At 48.8% G+C, this 15,000-nt stretch overlaps 1 protein-coding gene across 1 annotated transcript in view; it reads left to right on the top strand.

Annotated features, from left to right (window-relative positions):
- The window catches only part of LOC135824433 (uncharacterized), a 68,302-nt gene that overhangs the window by 26,240 nt on the left and 27,062 nt on the right, over positions 1–15,000 (top strand). Inside the window, exons 10-13 of the mRNA XM_065337171.1 lie at positions 1,315–1,410; positions 8,936–9,064; positions 10,701–10,826; positions 14,458–14,526. Coding sequence (XP_065193243.1) covers positions 1,315–1,410; positions 8,936–9,064; positions 10,701–10,826; positions 14,458–14,526 — 420 coding nt within the window. The remainder of the gene's footprint in view (positions 1–1,314; positions 1,411–8,935; positions 9,065–10,700; positions 10,827–14,457; positions 14,527–15,000) is intronic.

The following is a 15,000-nucleotide window of genomic DNA, read 5'->3' as shown; positions in this document are numbered from 1 at the left end:
TATGTTCATCGATGTCTCGTCTGCATTTGGTCTGACCGTCAATCTGGACAAGACCAAATTTATGGCGGTTGGCTATGGTATCACGGATGATGACCGACTTCCTCTTCCTGTGAAGAATGGCACATTGGAATGTGTGCGTGAGTTCCGATACCTGGGTGCTGTTATCCATGATTCTGGCCGATCTCACAAAGATGTATCGACCCGTGTTTCATCTGCCTCCCGTGCTTTTGGAGCGCTCCGTCATGCTGTCTTCAATGACCACAATCTCTCTCTGCGCACCAAGCGTCTGGTTTTCGAGGCCTGTGTTCTGTCCTTACTGCTCTATTGTGCGGAGACGTGGGTACCGCTGCAAAGTGATGTGCAACGGATCACGACCTTCTACTACCGGTCGCTTCTTTCCATCATGAGTGTTGCACAGCGGGATGTGTGGGACTTGAAGATAGCCAAGGACACCATTCTGAAAACATGGAATGCAGCAAACCCACTGGATATCCCCGACCGCCTCATGCAGAGAAGACTGGAATGGCTTGGGCACGTGGTACGCATGCCTGAGGAGCGGATGCCGCGGATGTTGTTGTTTGGCACATTGCTGCCACCACGCCCAGCGTGTGGCCCGCGGAAACGATGGCGAGACGCAATTAGGGTCGACCTGCGACGAATAAACATCGCCGACGAGTCATGGTTTGACACAGCGCAGGAACGATCTGAGTGGCGGCAAGCTTATCGAGCAATACAACCAGCTCAGAAACCGGCTCGGGAGATAGTCTGCGAGGTGTGCCGGCGTGCATTTGCTCGGCAGCAAGATATCGCCCGCCACAAGTGCATCATGGAACGGCGTAAACCAGTCCAGCAGCAAGCCAACAGCCGCCAGTGCTCCCAGTGTCACCGATGGTTTCGGAGTGCGGGTGGCATTGCAGTCCATCGCTGTGTCCAGTCCAATTCTGCCCCGAATGATGCCAATGCCACAAGCTCTTCACCTGTACGCCTATGTATTCGGAAACCGTGCTGTACCGCTCACTGTCCCATTTGTGAACGCTGCTGTAAGTCGATCCGGGGCTTTGCTATCCACAACTGCAACCGATCCACCAGGCGCCCAACTGCTGATGAAAGGGACAAGTTCCAATTGCAATGTCAGAATTGCCGGAGGCGTTTCAAAAGGCGAAACGACTTATCCCGTCACCAACGCTCATGTCTCCTCTCGTCTCCGTCTCGCTCAACGAGAAACACGTGACCTACATGGCAGTGTATACCAGGACCAGGACCAGGTGTGTGTGTGTGTGTGTTTGTGGCTGTGTGTGTACATGTACATATTAGGTATCTCGGCGGTAACGCGTTCACCACTCTGGACATCAACGCAGATATCAGCCGTGGACAGTCTCGGAGCACGGCACTTTTCGAGCTTGCAACATTGTAAGTATGATTGTTGCCAACTGACAGATGTATGCAGTCGTACTGAGGAACGTTTCGAGAGAACATCTCTATTCCCACAATGTGCTATTTCGCAACCCCAGGTGTTTTTTTTTTAATTCTTTATTCTCACGATGGCACCATCGCCAATAAGAGATAAATTGATGAGAAGGTGAGATTGTGGGTTAAACAGTGTTGTTTGTACCATTGATTCCTCTGGTTTATCCTGGTTGGGAGTTGGACGTTCTGAGCACGTGTGGCACGTGTCCATACTACCGGGGTAGGATGAAAAGTTCGGCTTCAACGGGGGCGGGGTTTCAAAGATGAAATGTTCAGCTCCAACGGGGTTGGTGGTCAAGGATGAAATGGAGGGCCGTGGCAGTCGGTCAACAATGGTGGTTTATGGTGGTTGTGGACTTGAATGCTCGGCGCGGGTGACATAATGTTGTGTAGTTGTTACTTTACCTGACCAAGAGGAATGTCTTACAAATGCTAGTGTTTGTGTGTGTCAGTAAGAATGCATGAGTGTAATGGAATGTTAGTCCGCAAGGGGACATAACAATTTGGCGACGAAGATAAAAGACGAAGATGTCGCGATCGAAGCTTGAAATATTTGAAAAAGGTGATTTTCGTGAGTATGTAGAGAGACTCACGTTTTATTTTATCGCCAACAGTATTGGACAAGTCGCAGCTGGGGCAACCGCGGACCAGGAGAGAGCGGCGGACACGCAAAAGGCAGCTGTCCTGATCAGTCAACTCTCTGCTGAGAACTACTCGATTCTGAAGAGTCTTTGCCTGCCGGACAAACCAGCGCAGAAAACGTTTGAGGAACTCGGAGAATTGCTTTCAGAGCACTTCAAGCCTAATGTCAGTGTGTTGGCGGCGACTCATAGATTCCAGAGGATTTGTCAAAAGGATGGAGGGTCAGCAACACAGTATGCAGCTAGACTAAAGCAAGCAGCCATGGACTGTAAGTTTCAGGCGTATTTGGACAGGGCACTCCGAGACCAGTTTGTCAGTGGGTTGAAGTCGATGAGTGTTACGAAGGAGATATTGTCGAAAGCAAAGGAGACCTCAAGTTTGGCGGACATTGTGACGATGGCATCAGCCTATGAAACTGCATCGAGAGAGTCGGAACAATTGACGGCGCAGTCCGTCCACGCCGTTCGTTCGCGCCAGTCGACGAGCAAGCCAACTCCAACTTTCAAGTCGCACGACAAGAAATGTTTTCGGTGTGACAAGGCTGGTCACAAACCGGAAGAGTGCCGCTTCAAGAGTGTGAAGTGTCACGCGTGTGGTACGGTGGGTCACATCGAGAGAGCTTGCCGCAAGAAGAAGTCTGGACAAACCGTCCATCACATCGCGGAAGAAATTGGTGAGTTCGTTCCATGTGCTAGTAAACCCGATGTCACCATGTATAGTGTAAATGCAATGGGGCGACTACCGTACACTGTATCATTAGATGTAATGGGTACCACTATCCAAATGGAGATTGATACAGGAAGTGCTGTCACGATTCTCAGCAGCGCAGATTTCTTGCAATGCAATGGTGTGCTGAGTAACCTGATGGAATCCAGTATCAACCTTGTGTCCTACTCTGGAGATGTGATTAATTGTCTCGGGGAAGCGGAAATGGAGTTCCGAATGGGCACACAATTGCACACACTATTGGTGAGGGTTACAAATGGAAACCGTCCATCTATTCTGGGCAGAGATGCAATGGCTTTGTTCAAACTCCCCTGGAAATCAATTTTCGAAGTGCACCAGGTCGAAAAGTCTGGCGCTAAATTCATTGAGAAATACCCAGGGTTGTTCGACACCTCAGAAGTGGGAAAGGTGAAAGGCGTGCAGGTGAAATTGCATGTGTCTGATGAGAGCCCTGTTTACCGAAAGGCAAGGCCGGTACCACTGTCAATTCGGGAGAGCTATGTTGAGGCTCTGAATAAATTGGAAGCAGATGGTATAATCGAGAAAGTCACGCATTCAGAATGGGCCTCCCCCACTGTCACGGTAGAGAAATCAGGAGGTGGGTTGAGAATCTGTGGTGACTACAGTGGCACTATCAATCTGCATTCTAAATGCGAGCAATACCCGCTACCCACTCTTGAGGAGCTATTGCACAAATTAGGCCCGGGGTCTAAATTCACGAAGCTGGATTTGTCGCAAGCCTACCACCAGCTAGAGATAGCACCTGAATGTCGGAAGTACACCACGATCAATACCATGCAGGGGTTGTATCAGTACAAACGACTCCCATTTGGTTTTCACAGCGCCGTATCTATTTTCCAACGGGTAATGGAAGAAACCCTTAGCGATTTGCCAGGATGCGGGGGCTACATCGACGATGTGTTGTGTACTGGTCGTGATGAGGAGATCCATGAGAAAAATGTGGATCAAGTGCTATCTTGCCTAAATGAGAAAGGATTCAAGCTCAATCCTAAGAAGTTCAGCTACATGGCGGATAAGCTAACGTACCTCGGTCATCAGGTAACCACGCAGGGAATCGCACCCTCGCCTGATCGAGTGAATGCCTTGAAAGTCGCAAAGCCGCCTAACAACGTGAATGAATTGTACTCTTTTCTGGGTGCGGCCAATTTTCAACGGAAATTTGTACCTCGGTTCGCAGAGATTGCTGCACCACTGTACAACCTGCTCAGGAAAGAAATGAAATGGCAATGGAGCAAGGCAGAGGAAGATGCATTCCAGGCCTTGAAAGATGCAATGTGTGAGCATACGCTATTAGCACACTACGATGTCAAGAAGCCAGTCACACTCCAGGTGGACGCTTCTCCAATGGGCCTAGGTGCCGTACTATTGCAAAGGCAAACGAATGGTGATGTTTTGCCGGTTGCTTACGTGTCAAGGAAATTGACACCGGCTGAATCCGCGTTATGCACAAATCGAACGGGAAGCCGTAGCTGTGGTTTTCGGTGTTACGAAGTTCCAGAAATACTTGCTAGGGCGCCACTTCACGCTTCAAACCGACCATCAACCACTATTGAAGTTACTGGGAAACAACGAACCAGTTCCTACACTTGCATCAGCTCGCATCAAGAAATGGGCACTAATGCTAGCTGGCTATGATTATGAGATCAAGTATTTGCCAGGCAAGGAAAATGTCTACGCGGATTTCCTGTCTAGGCAACCATGTGAGAATATCAGTCCGTCTGCAGAGGAAATGGTTACGGTTCGTGTCTTGCTAGTGGAGGAAGATACAATAATCAAAGCAGAAGTAGTGAAATCGGAAACAGCTCGTGACCCTGAGCTATCTAAGGTGCTCTACTATGTGGTGAATGGTTGGCCTAGCTCAGTACCCCAATCGTTTCGGTCTTACCACAATAAGAGGGATGAGCTGTCTGCGGAAGATGGTATCCTATTGTGGGGACAACGAGTTGTCATACCCAAATCACTAAGAATGGTGTTGCTACGTGATTTGCACACGGAGCACTTTGGCATGGTCAAAACCAAGCAAATGGCACGACGGTACTTATGGTGGCCAAATGTGGATCAAGAGATTGAAATGTTGGTCAAGGCATGTGCTCAATGCCAAGAAAGTGCGAAATGTCCACCTGCCAAGTCGGGAACCTGGTCATGGCCAAACGGTCCTTGGAAACGGGTGCATATCGACTTTGCAGGACCATTCATGGGCAAGATGTTCCTGGTTGTGGTGGATGCATACACAAAGTATCTGGATGTAATTGCAATGTCTAATGCCACGTCTGCAACCACTATTGCGGCTCTGCGGCACGTGTTCTCTGTGTTTGGTCTGCCGGAGCATCTTGTTTCAGATAATGGAACCCAATTCACGAGCGAGGAATTCAAGGCTTTCCTCCGTGCCAACGACATTGTGCACACCCTGACGGCTCCAGGCCATCCGGCTACGAATGGACTTGCTGAGCGCTATGTGGGTGTGTTTAAGCAGAAGTTGAAGGAAATGGGTGCAACGAGCGAACCACTGCAAGCTCGGCTCGACAGGTTTCTGCTAACGTACCGCACGACACCCAACCATGCCGGCAGAACACCTGCGGAGATGATGTTTGGACGCCAGCCACGCACGCGGCTCAGTGCTCTGCGTCCCTCGCAGGTACGTCAACAAGCAAAGGCTTATGAGGACGGCAATCGCGTCAAGCCAGCGTTCACAGAGAGTGACTCTGTGTTTGCGCTCAATTTCGGCAAAGGTAATCGTTGGGTCCCGGGACGAATTGTGCGTGTCCTCAGTGACTACAACTATGAAGTGCAAGTGGGTGATGTGTTGTGGAAGCGTCACCGAGATCAGTTGCGTCTACGGTCAGTTCCGGCAAGCTTGAGTGCATCGCTGCCAGAACCACTGTTGGATACAATCGATCAGACGTCGCCGTCACCAGTGCTGTCAGACGTAGGAGAGTCGTCACTGTCCAGTGATTTTCCGGCTAGCGTCTCGCCACAGTCTGCTACTGTACAAGTTGAGGCGGATCCTCCTTGTGAGCAGTCTGCTCCTGAAGTTGGTTTACCACAGGTCGAGAATACTCCCTGTGAAACCACTGTTAGACGTTCGTCTCGGCGTAGTGTTCGTCCGGATAGACTGATTGAACAGTTTTGAGCCGTTCCCTGATATGTCATTGCTGGACTGTTTAGCGAACTAGTAATTATTACCATGTACAATAGTGTGCAAGATCCTTGGTATTGCTAATATTGACTGACGGATTCCTGCGTCAGATTATGTTATTGTAGTGGTGTGTCAAAGTTTAAGAATTCACGTACGGTGGATTGATGAACTTATTTTATGTGTTGCTTCAACGATTTTGAGGTATTTAATTGTGGTAGAATATTCCCTGGAACATTCTTGAAAGGGGGCAGTTGTTGTGTATGCAAGTTAGTCATTATATATCTACTACACCGTTTGCTACTGATTGCGCATGCTCGCATATGATTGTCGTTGTTACTTTACCTGACCAAGAGGAATGTCTTACAAATGCTAGTGTTTGTGTGTGTCAGTAAGAATGCATGAGTGTAATGGAATGTTAGTCCGCAAGGGGACATAACACATAACTACTTCAAAATTGTCAGACAAATTTGGATTTACAACGAGATGCAATCTACTCATAAAATGAATCGTTTTTCGTACCATTATCCTAAAAATGATGAAGTATATGTACAGCGTTTTGTATCTAAACTCTTCATATTCTCCATAAGGGGCCATCCGTAAGTACCGATATTTATTTTGAAACGAAAATTAGTCATTTCTCTTCCACCCCCACCCCCCTGAGAAACGAACACATACAAATGGTACATAGCATCAAGAGTATATAACCCCCCAGGAGTGTGTGCAACGCCTGATCCAGCTCTGCATAGGGTCTTGGTCGAGTGTAATCGGATCTTCTGATGTCATGCGTACACTCCACACCAGCGTAAGGCCGGTCTCCAGGCAGGGTGTCGTTGCTTTTGATCCGAGAGTACCCACGACTCCCCAGGTTCCCCTCAGATGTGTACGGTATTATGACGCAAAGATCCGATTACGCTCGACCAAGACCCTATGCAGAGCTGGATCAGGCGTTGCACACTCTGGGGGGTTATGTACTCTTGATAGCATCAATATATTTGCCCATTTTTTGTACATCTATGCACTGGTACATACATGCACTGGTACATACATGTGCATTGTATGTTTTACAAATATGGAGAACATATCAGTAGGGTTTTTTGACAATTTCTTTTAACCGGCACTTTCGGGTTCTCCACCGTCTCCGTGAAAACAACCAACAGCATGAAGGTCTGCGTTCCGGCTCTCCGCCTTCTCCGCAACCAAAACAACTAGAGGGAAAACATAATAGTGCATAGTTTCACAAAGGTATGTCTCGTCATTGCCATTCGCTGAACTTGAAAGTAGGTGCATGTGTGCATGTATACAGTATAGTGCAGAAGAGGCAAAACAGGTCCAGAGCTTTCAAGCTGATGAACGCAGAACATTATTCGTACTTCGAAGTACAGACTTGTAAAGAAAATACTAGTAAAACCGGCAGGTATAGAATGGTATAGAATGCAGAATCACTTCTTCTTCGGTTGGCCACGGGCACTCCTGTGGCCGGCTTTACCCTTGTGTTTCAACAGCGCATAGTACGCGGAGAAAGCAAGCTTACAGCGCTCTGCACCATCACCATACCCACACAGATGCTGCTTGGGTGCATTGGTGGCGGGTGCATTGGTGGCGGGTGTGGCATCATGCGTCAGCTTCTTGTGCCGTGCCCAGTCGGCTGCTGACTGCAAGACATACTGGCAACGATCACATGAAAGCGGCACCTCTGATGACTTATCGCGTGGTAGAAAAGCTTCAGGCTTTTCTGCAGGCTGGCCGAGGGCAGTTGCCCCTGCACCCTCTGCAGAAAGGTCTTGAAATGCCCCGGGTGGTTAGGATCAGGAGTGGGCATGAAGATTATTCCACCAGATGAGTGCACCGGACTCATAGCCTTCTCACTGCGGACTGGCTGGTGAGTGCAGTGGCTGCACTTCACAAAAGCCAAGAAGTGACTGCGTCGATCAATGTGTTTCATCATTAGCCTGTATTCCTTCCTGGCTGCAATCAGGCTGGGATCAGCCTTCAGTGCTGTCAAGCTTGCAGGGTTGAAACTCGCCGTGGCATCCTGCTGACTTGCCTCTTCCTGCTTGCTTTCCCCGAAACACGACACGACTACTGGGAGCACAGGATACCCATCAAACTCTTTCCCTGCCCAGTGACTGCAGACTGTCTCCATGTCCGCGTCGTGGATTACAGATTCCTTTCGAAGCACATCGTCATTAGAGAGCCCTGTCTGCTGTGACGATGGTTTGTCATTTCCGTGAAGCGTGGCAGAAAGGACAACTCCAGTCAGGTCATTGCTGCGCGGGCTCCAGGCATGCTCGATCGGGTTGTACCGACTGTGGTAGGGCGAGTAGCTGACAGCACTAGGTGTAGATCTGCATCAGCCAACAGGGAGTCGCGTTTCATGACCCAATGAAGGATATCGATCAATGGAATCAACTGAGCTGATGGAGTGATGCCGGTGCAGTAGTACAGGTACGACGACCAGAGAGTCGCGTTTCACGACTTCGTGGAGTACATCGCGCGTATCGATCACCCCATCAGGCCGAGTCAACCGAGCTGAGGCCGTTTTATGGCAGTGCAGAGTATGTCTAGTCCACGCCACTGCATGCACAGTCAGTATCAGTGCACGTTGCAGCTACAACCAGTACGTGACTGGTTCACACCTACATGTAGGCTAGATATGGTCAACAACACAGCGTAGCCGACGGCTAGAACTATCGACAAACTGGGCTGGTGATCTACCGTACTCATTATAGTGCAGTCATGCATGCGCGCGCTGGCCGTGCTCACACGTCCATGTACAAACTGGACATGGATATTTTTCGAGAAACGAAGAAACGAACAGGCACTGAACCCCCTCTTCCCCCCCCCCCCCCCCCCGCCATACGACTTGTTTTCATTTCTAAATAAATATCGGTATTTACGGATGGCCCCTATATAAATCCACTCTAATCTTTTCTGTTTTTACAGGAGTTTCAGTGACTGGAACTTGACCCGGCATGTTCCGAAGCCAGCAGTGTCACACAGCAGCGCTATCAGTCAGGACAGCACTGCTAACAGCGCAAGCCTGCACAACCCCATCGACAGCAGACCTTCCCGGTAGGACATTCTAAGACAGCATTCAGTCCACTTGATAGCCCGCATTATTTCTAACAAAGAAAGGGAACAAGGAACTACTGAGGTGTTGGGTTTTTCATGGTTCATGTTCGGTGAGCTTCTCCTCCAGTTAAACTTTGCATCTTTAGAGCCAAGCAAGTTCTGTGGTATGTTGCTATGCATCCTTGAATCTTGGTTTGACCGTGTTGTATAATGGTCTTGCCAGTACAGTCAGACCTCGCATAACCGCACACATCCGCTTTCCACAAAAATATCCGGATCGGCGAGGGAACCGGATAATCGAACACACATACTGTATGTATGCATGGCATATGCTGTAAATCGGTAACCAACGATTTTCTTCCGGATGGCGAGGGATCCGGATAAAAGAGGACCGGATAAGCGAGGTCTGACTGTATTGTCATCGACATGCATGTACATACGCCTTCACAGCTGAGCCTTTCAGCTTGTCTTGGTTGCGCTCACCTCCCCCTCCTATGTTATCTTATGCAGTGGAACCTGTCTAAGGTGACCACTCAAGGGACGAGAAAAAGCGGTCACCTCGGCCAGGTGGTATTCTTACCCAGGTTCAGGGGTTACGTGAACATATTCACTCACTATACGCGTATTCCCAATGCATCACAACGGTTGAGCCACGCGCGTGGTTGTGATGAGTTGGGAATGCAATAAATTGGAAATATGGCCGAAAGCTCTGTCGCAATATTTAGTACTATACATGTACATGCGATATATATTATCATTTTGATCGGAGCATCATACTGCACACACCTGTGCTGCTATCAAGACTACTCTCGTCATGTGAATACTCATCGCCGGTCACAGGAGACTTTGGAAGAGAGAGATCCTGTCGTCTTCGAAATAAGCGTGAACGGGTGAGTCAGCGCCGGTCACAGGAAACGTCGCAACAAGCATCCCGTCGACTCCAGAACGCCCGTGATCGGCAGAGGAAGCGTCGGTCACAGGAAACGTCGGAAGAGACATTCCTACAATGTTTGCATCACTCATCATCCATGTTATTACAATTAATCAATCAATCAAAAAAAAACATTTCCATTCGTTCCGATAATCATGCATCATAAGCTAGGCAAAAAAAGCATAGCGTAGGGTCCTGAGCTTTCAAGCTCTCTCGTCCTGTCCGAGAGCCTATTCATTATTCACCATCAGGGGCATCACCGACCGAAGGCAGTGATGTGGGGGGTCGGGGGTGTCCCCGGGGGAAAAATCGAATTTTTCGGCCAGCAGGGCGCGTTTTATCGCTCTTTTGCTGCTTTTTTTCCGGATGAATTGGGCAGACAATCCAGGAGGAAAAGTGGTACGACCATGGTCGTGTACTGGTCTCACTGTGTGTGACGTCCCTGATAGCATACTGTAAAAGCCATATGTCGTACGAAGTGCTAACTCTAACGAGTTAACGAGGAGAAATCTGTCGTTAAAATAGAAATCCTTATACAGAAATCGATACATGTACTGTTCTATTGAGCGTTGAGAATGCGTGAGAATCGTTACCTTTTGTTCACGTAAACTAGTCAATTTTGGGAAATCGTTATATATGCGCCTCGTTAGAATAATGGCTTTTACGGTAATGCATGCACTCTCATGCCTTCTCTGTTCTGCATAGTTTGAAATTTCTCGGGCAATTTCGACGAAGCAGGCACGGACGCAGCGCGGTTGCTGCTGGCAGCTTGACAGGCAGCAGGGGTAGCAGCAGCAGCAATACCAACCCAATCAGCGTTACCGGAACTCAGTGAGATCATCCACAACATTACATGATGTTTTCATTCTTTGGATGCCGTCCACCTTGGACAACTTTGCATGCTCTTTTTCCATTATTTGGCTGCCGCACACCTAAGACAGCGTTCTTGCCAGGGGTGCAATAAAAGTGACACGCATCTATTGGAAAACATGTTATTCTCGGTGCAACTTTAGTTTATTTCGGCAGAAAAACAGGCATCAAAATGTTGATATATGTAACACGCAAGACACTAGAGTATGCACTGTATGTGAAAGGGAAAGCTGGCCACGTAATTCTACATTCCACCTGACACAGACGCGCGAATGGGAGAGGGGTAGCCATCTGGGTGAAGTCGTCACTCCCCTCCATGCTCATCCCTGAACTTATCTCCCCTGCACAGGAGATCAGCTGGGTTTCCCTCCAGCTGGCCCCAGGCCACCGCACTGCTCTGGGAGCAGTCTATCGGCCGGGGTCCTGTGCCCCTGGAGATCTTACCCTAGTCGATCATCCCGACACCGTCTTCCCCGCAGTTAGACGCCGGGCTCCCACATTATTCTATCTGGCAATTGGTTGTTGTTTGTTAATTCAGAGTCGAGGAACAAACAGGCAAATTTGCCTTGTTGCATGATATAATTCAACATGCATAAACGGGCTTGGCTGAACAGCTCGAAAACTACGCCTGAAGGCGCTGTTCTCGAGGATACCTGCGCTACCCATCTTGTTTTGCAGCATGGCACACTACCGACCCGTGGCGAAAAAACCCTAGACCCCATAATATCAATGTTCACGTCCCCCAGTAACTCCACATACTCTTCCTCCCCTCGGTTGATCTGACAATGCAGTTGTACTGTCAGACTTCTCTTCTGTGCTCCCAAAACATGAGCCTCCAGCAAATCAAACTGGATTTCGCTACAATAGGGCGGACTGGAATCGCTGCAACAGGGCAGACTGGAATCTCTGCAACAGGGCGCACTGGAATCGCCTCAGGGCATACTTTTGCAACGTTGACTGGGGCGATATCACTACACAGGACCCAGACACTTACTGTGAGCAGGCCGCCACTATGAGAACAGCAGCTGTTGCGCAGTTTTTCACAAAGTTCTGGAAACAAGGCATTCCAATCCGGTTTGTTGGACGCCCCATTGAACCCAGACCATGAAGGAGCGTAAGAAGCGCTGGCACGACTGGAGAAAACACCCTTATGACCCAGCACTTCAGCAGGTATTCACCAACTCCATGACTGTGTCGATCGCCACCCAGTTCCTATCGCGACGTGCAAAGGAGGACAGCCTTCGCCGCACCCTCTCCACTAGGCCCCTCAGAGACAAACAGGTGTGGACGAAGTTGAGGAACGCTGCTGGCAACCGCACACAGACCGAAATTCCTGTAATTGTTGACCCTGGTAGGCTTGTGTGGGCAACGAGCTCAGAGAAGCCAGAGGCATTTGCTCGCTTCTTCTCGAAGAAATCGAGCATTCTGGTCCGGACCTTGCGGAGGCCACAAACATTTTTATGCCAAAAATGCCCAGGCCAAAATAACCAAAAACGAATATACGCTGAATATCTGTTGACTTACATAGGGCGATTATCTGGGAGTTTGATGATGCCAGCTTCCTGCCCTTGTCTGTTTCCAGTAGCTTCAACCCGAAACAGACTTCCACGGGCAGGCTTCATACTTCCCGCAAAATGTATAGCAACAAAAATGTGGCCACCTCTGCTGTGGGTCATCGCGACCGGCATCACAATCAGCTAATAGAGAAAAAACAATACGCATCACAGAGCGCGTTCCCACTCAAAGTTCTTCGTGTTATAATTGGTTTCTGTTCGCACTTATCCCTTGATACTCAGAAAAAGGACACACACCTCGGGCTCTTTACGAACATCTGGAAAGTTTTCAGTTTCGCTAGTATACCTTACCGTCAGGTGAAACACAGTTTGAAAGTCGGATGTACAGCCAATATTAAATGTGGAAAGGAAGCTCTCTAGTTACTCGTATCCATATGACATTGTCCTTTTCCTTTCTACATGGAGCACGGTTCATTGTTCATGTGATTTTGCCTGTGTTTCACCTGACGATAAGGCTTCAAAGTATACTAGTGAAACCGAAAACTTTATTTTATTTTATTTTTTTACTATTGAACACTCACTGCATGATGAACTAAAATGAGGAGGAGAACTCGACACAGTTCCAAGATGTTTGTAAAGAGCCTGAAGTGTGTCCCTTTTCTGAGTATTATTGAGTTCTTGTCTCAAAGGAAACTGTTCGCACTTGTCCCTTACATGGGCATTTTGCCACTCATTCCCACTACTCGTCACGCGAAATAACGCATCTATGAGCAGGGGCGTCGGACACGGTACGGTCATCGCGGTATTGGCCGTACTACTATTTTCCCCAGTTACCCCATGAATCAATAAAATTCACTCATTTGGGCTCTACATCTCCACCACTCCCCCGCGAGTAAATCGTACTTCAGATGGCTGACCGTACTACACTAAATTACCTTCCGACGCCGCTGATGAGCGACATTCACGGAACCTGCTGGGAGAGTACGCGTGTACTCGAGTCTCATCCTGAGCACGTTTTTTATTCTTTTTTTCAGCTCCAGTATAGCCGTATTTTTCATTGCAAAGCCGTCCTCGATTGTCGTGTTCGTTGTTCAAACGAAGTGGACATTCAATCCAGAAGGCAGAGGACATAAGAGCCTGATTGGAGTTTCTCGTGGCATAGGACAGACGGCCGTACAGAGACACTTTGCGATTTTCTGAATAAAAAATACCGTACGCACGAAGTAGAGTTCAATATGTGCGATATCAAAATTGTTCATGATCTACCACATCGAGCAGAACGGGATTCAATCATGAGCTTACCGACGTGTAGGCTGCCGACCTGACTCGACAAATGATCCCTGGTTTCACCAGACGCCAGAAGTCGGAAACCATGTCCTTTGCCGCGACGTCCATCTCCAAAAAGAATTCCATCTTCGTCCAACAAGGCTTTAAATACTCAATATCCAACCGAGCTTTGCCGTCTCACGTTTTCTCAGATGGAATCATTTTTTTGTTGTAGCAGTTGCAGGGCAGATCCCCGCCACTACTTTCGCTTCACAGCATGCCTGGAACAAACCATATCGAGGTTGCAAGCTACCCCTCTCAGCAAGAAATTCAAAATTTCAAAGGTGGAAGGTGAACTATGAAGAGAATTTCAAAATGTAAGGTTGGCCGCTCGATCATTCAACCTACATCATTCACACTTTGCAGGATGGTTCTGACCTACATGCTAGGCATGGAACCACAGGGTCTGATGTCATAGCTGATACACAAAGTCACACACACACACACACAGCACATTCGTGTTCACAGATACTAAATTTGTGGACGTCGTCATCTTCTTCCCGCTAGTCTCAAATGTACTACGACGTGCTATTTCACGTGACGTCCCGTACTATGCGGATTTGATGTCATTGCATATTATATTCTCCTCTATTGACGTTCAATTCATGAAATGATGTCATTGGCTCTGCCTCCGCCTGGAACGGGGAAAAGCGACGAGCATGCAAAATATTTTACTCCCCCCCCCCCTCTCCCTCGTCCAATGCTCTCTGCTCAGTGATCGTCTTGTTTGTCTTTGTGTTTCCAACTGACAGGTCTGACAGCAAGGACAGCACGCGGGAACTTAACCTGGTTTTGGCTAACTTCCTCAGACCAATGAGACTGTAAGACCAATGACAATGAGACTGTAAGATGCACACATGTATACAGTATTTTCCGTAGTATAAGCCGCACCACCACCCCCGTCCCGCACCACCACCCCGTCCCGCACCACCCCCGTCCCGCACCACCCCCGTCCCGCACCACCCCCGTTCCGCACCGCCCCCGTCCCTCCCCACCCCGTCCCGCACCACCCCCGTCCGGCACCACCCCCGTCCCGCACCACCCCCGTCCCTATCCCACCCCTGTCCCGCACCATCCCGTCACTCCCCACCCCCATCCCTCCCCACTCTCGTCCCTCCCCACCCCCTTTGCCACGAAATACAGACATCTACCCGATTGGACTCGGATGGAGAGCCAAGGGTAAATTTATAGTAAAGAAAAAAGGAACAAGAAACTACAAGTTACGCTATAATGTCCACTAACACCACCAGTTACTAAACAATCAGCTCATACCATTACATTACACGACACGTTAT

Source organism: Sycon ciliatum, chromosome 9 (genome assembly GCF_964019385.1).
Source record: "Sycon ciliatum chromosome 9, ocSycCili1.1, whole genome shotgun sequence".
Lineage (NCBI taxonomy): Eukaryota > Metazoa > Porifera > Calcarea > Leucosolenida > Sycettidae > Sycon > Sycon ciliatum.
This window is presented reverse-complemented; position numbering and strand designations above follow the sequence as displayed.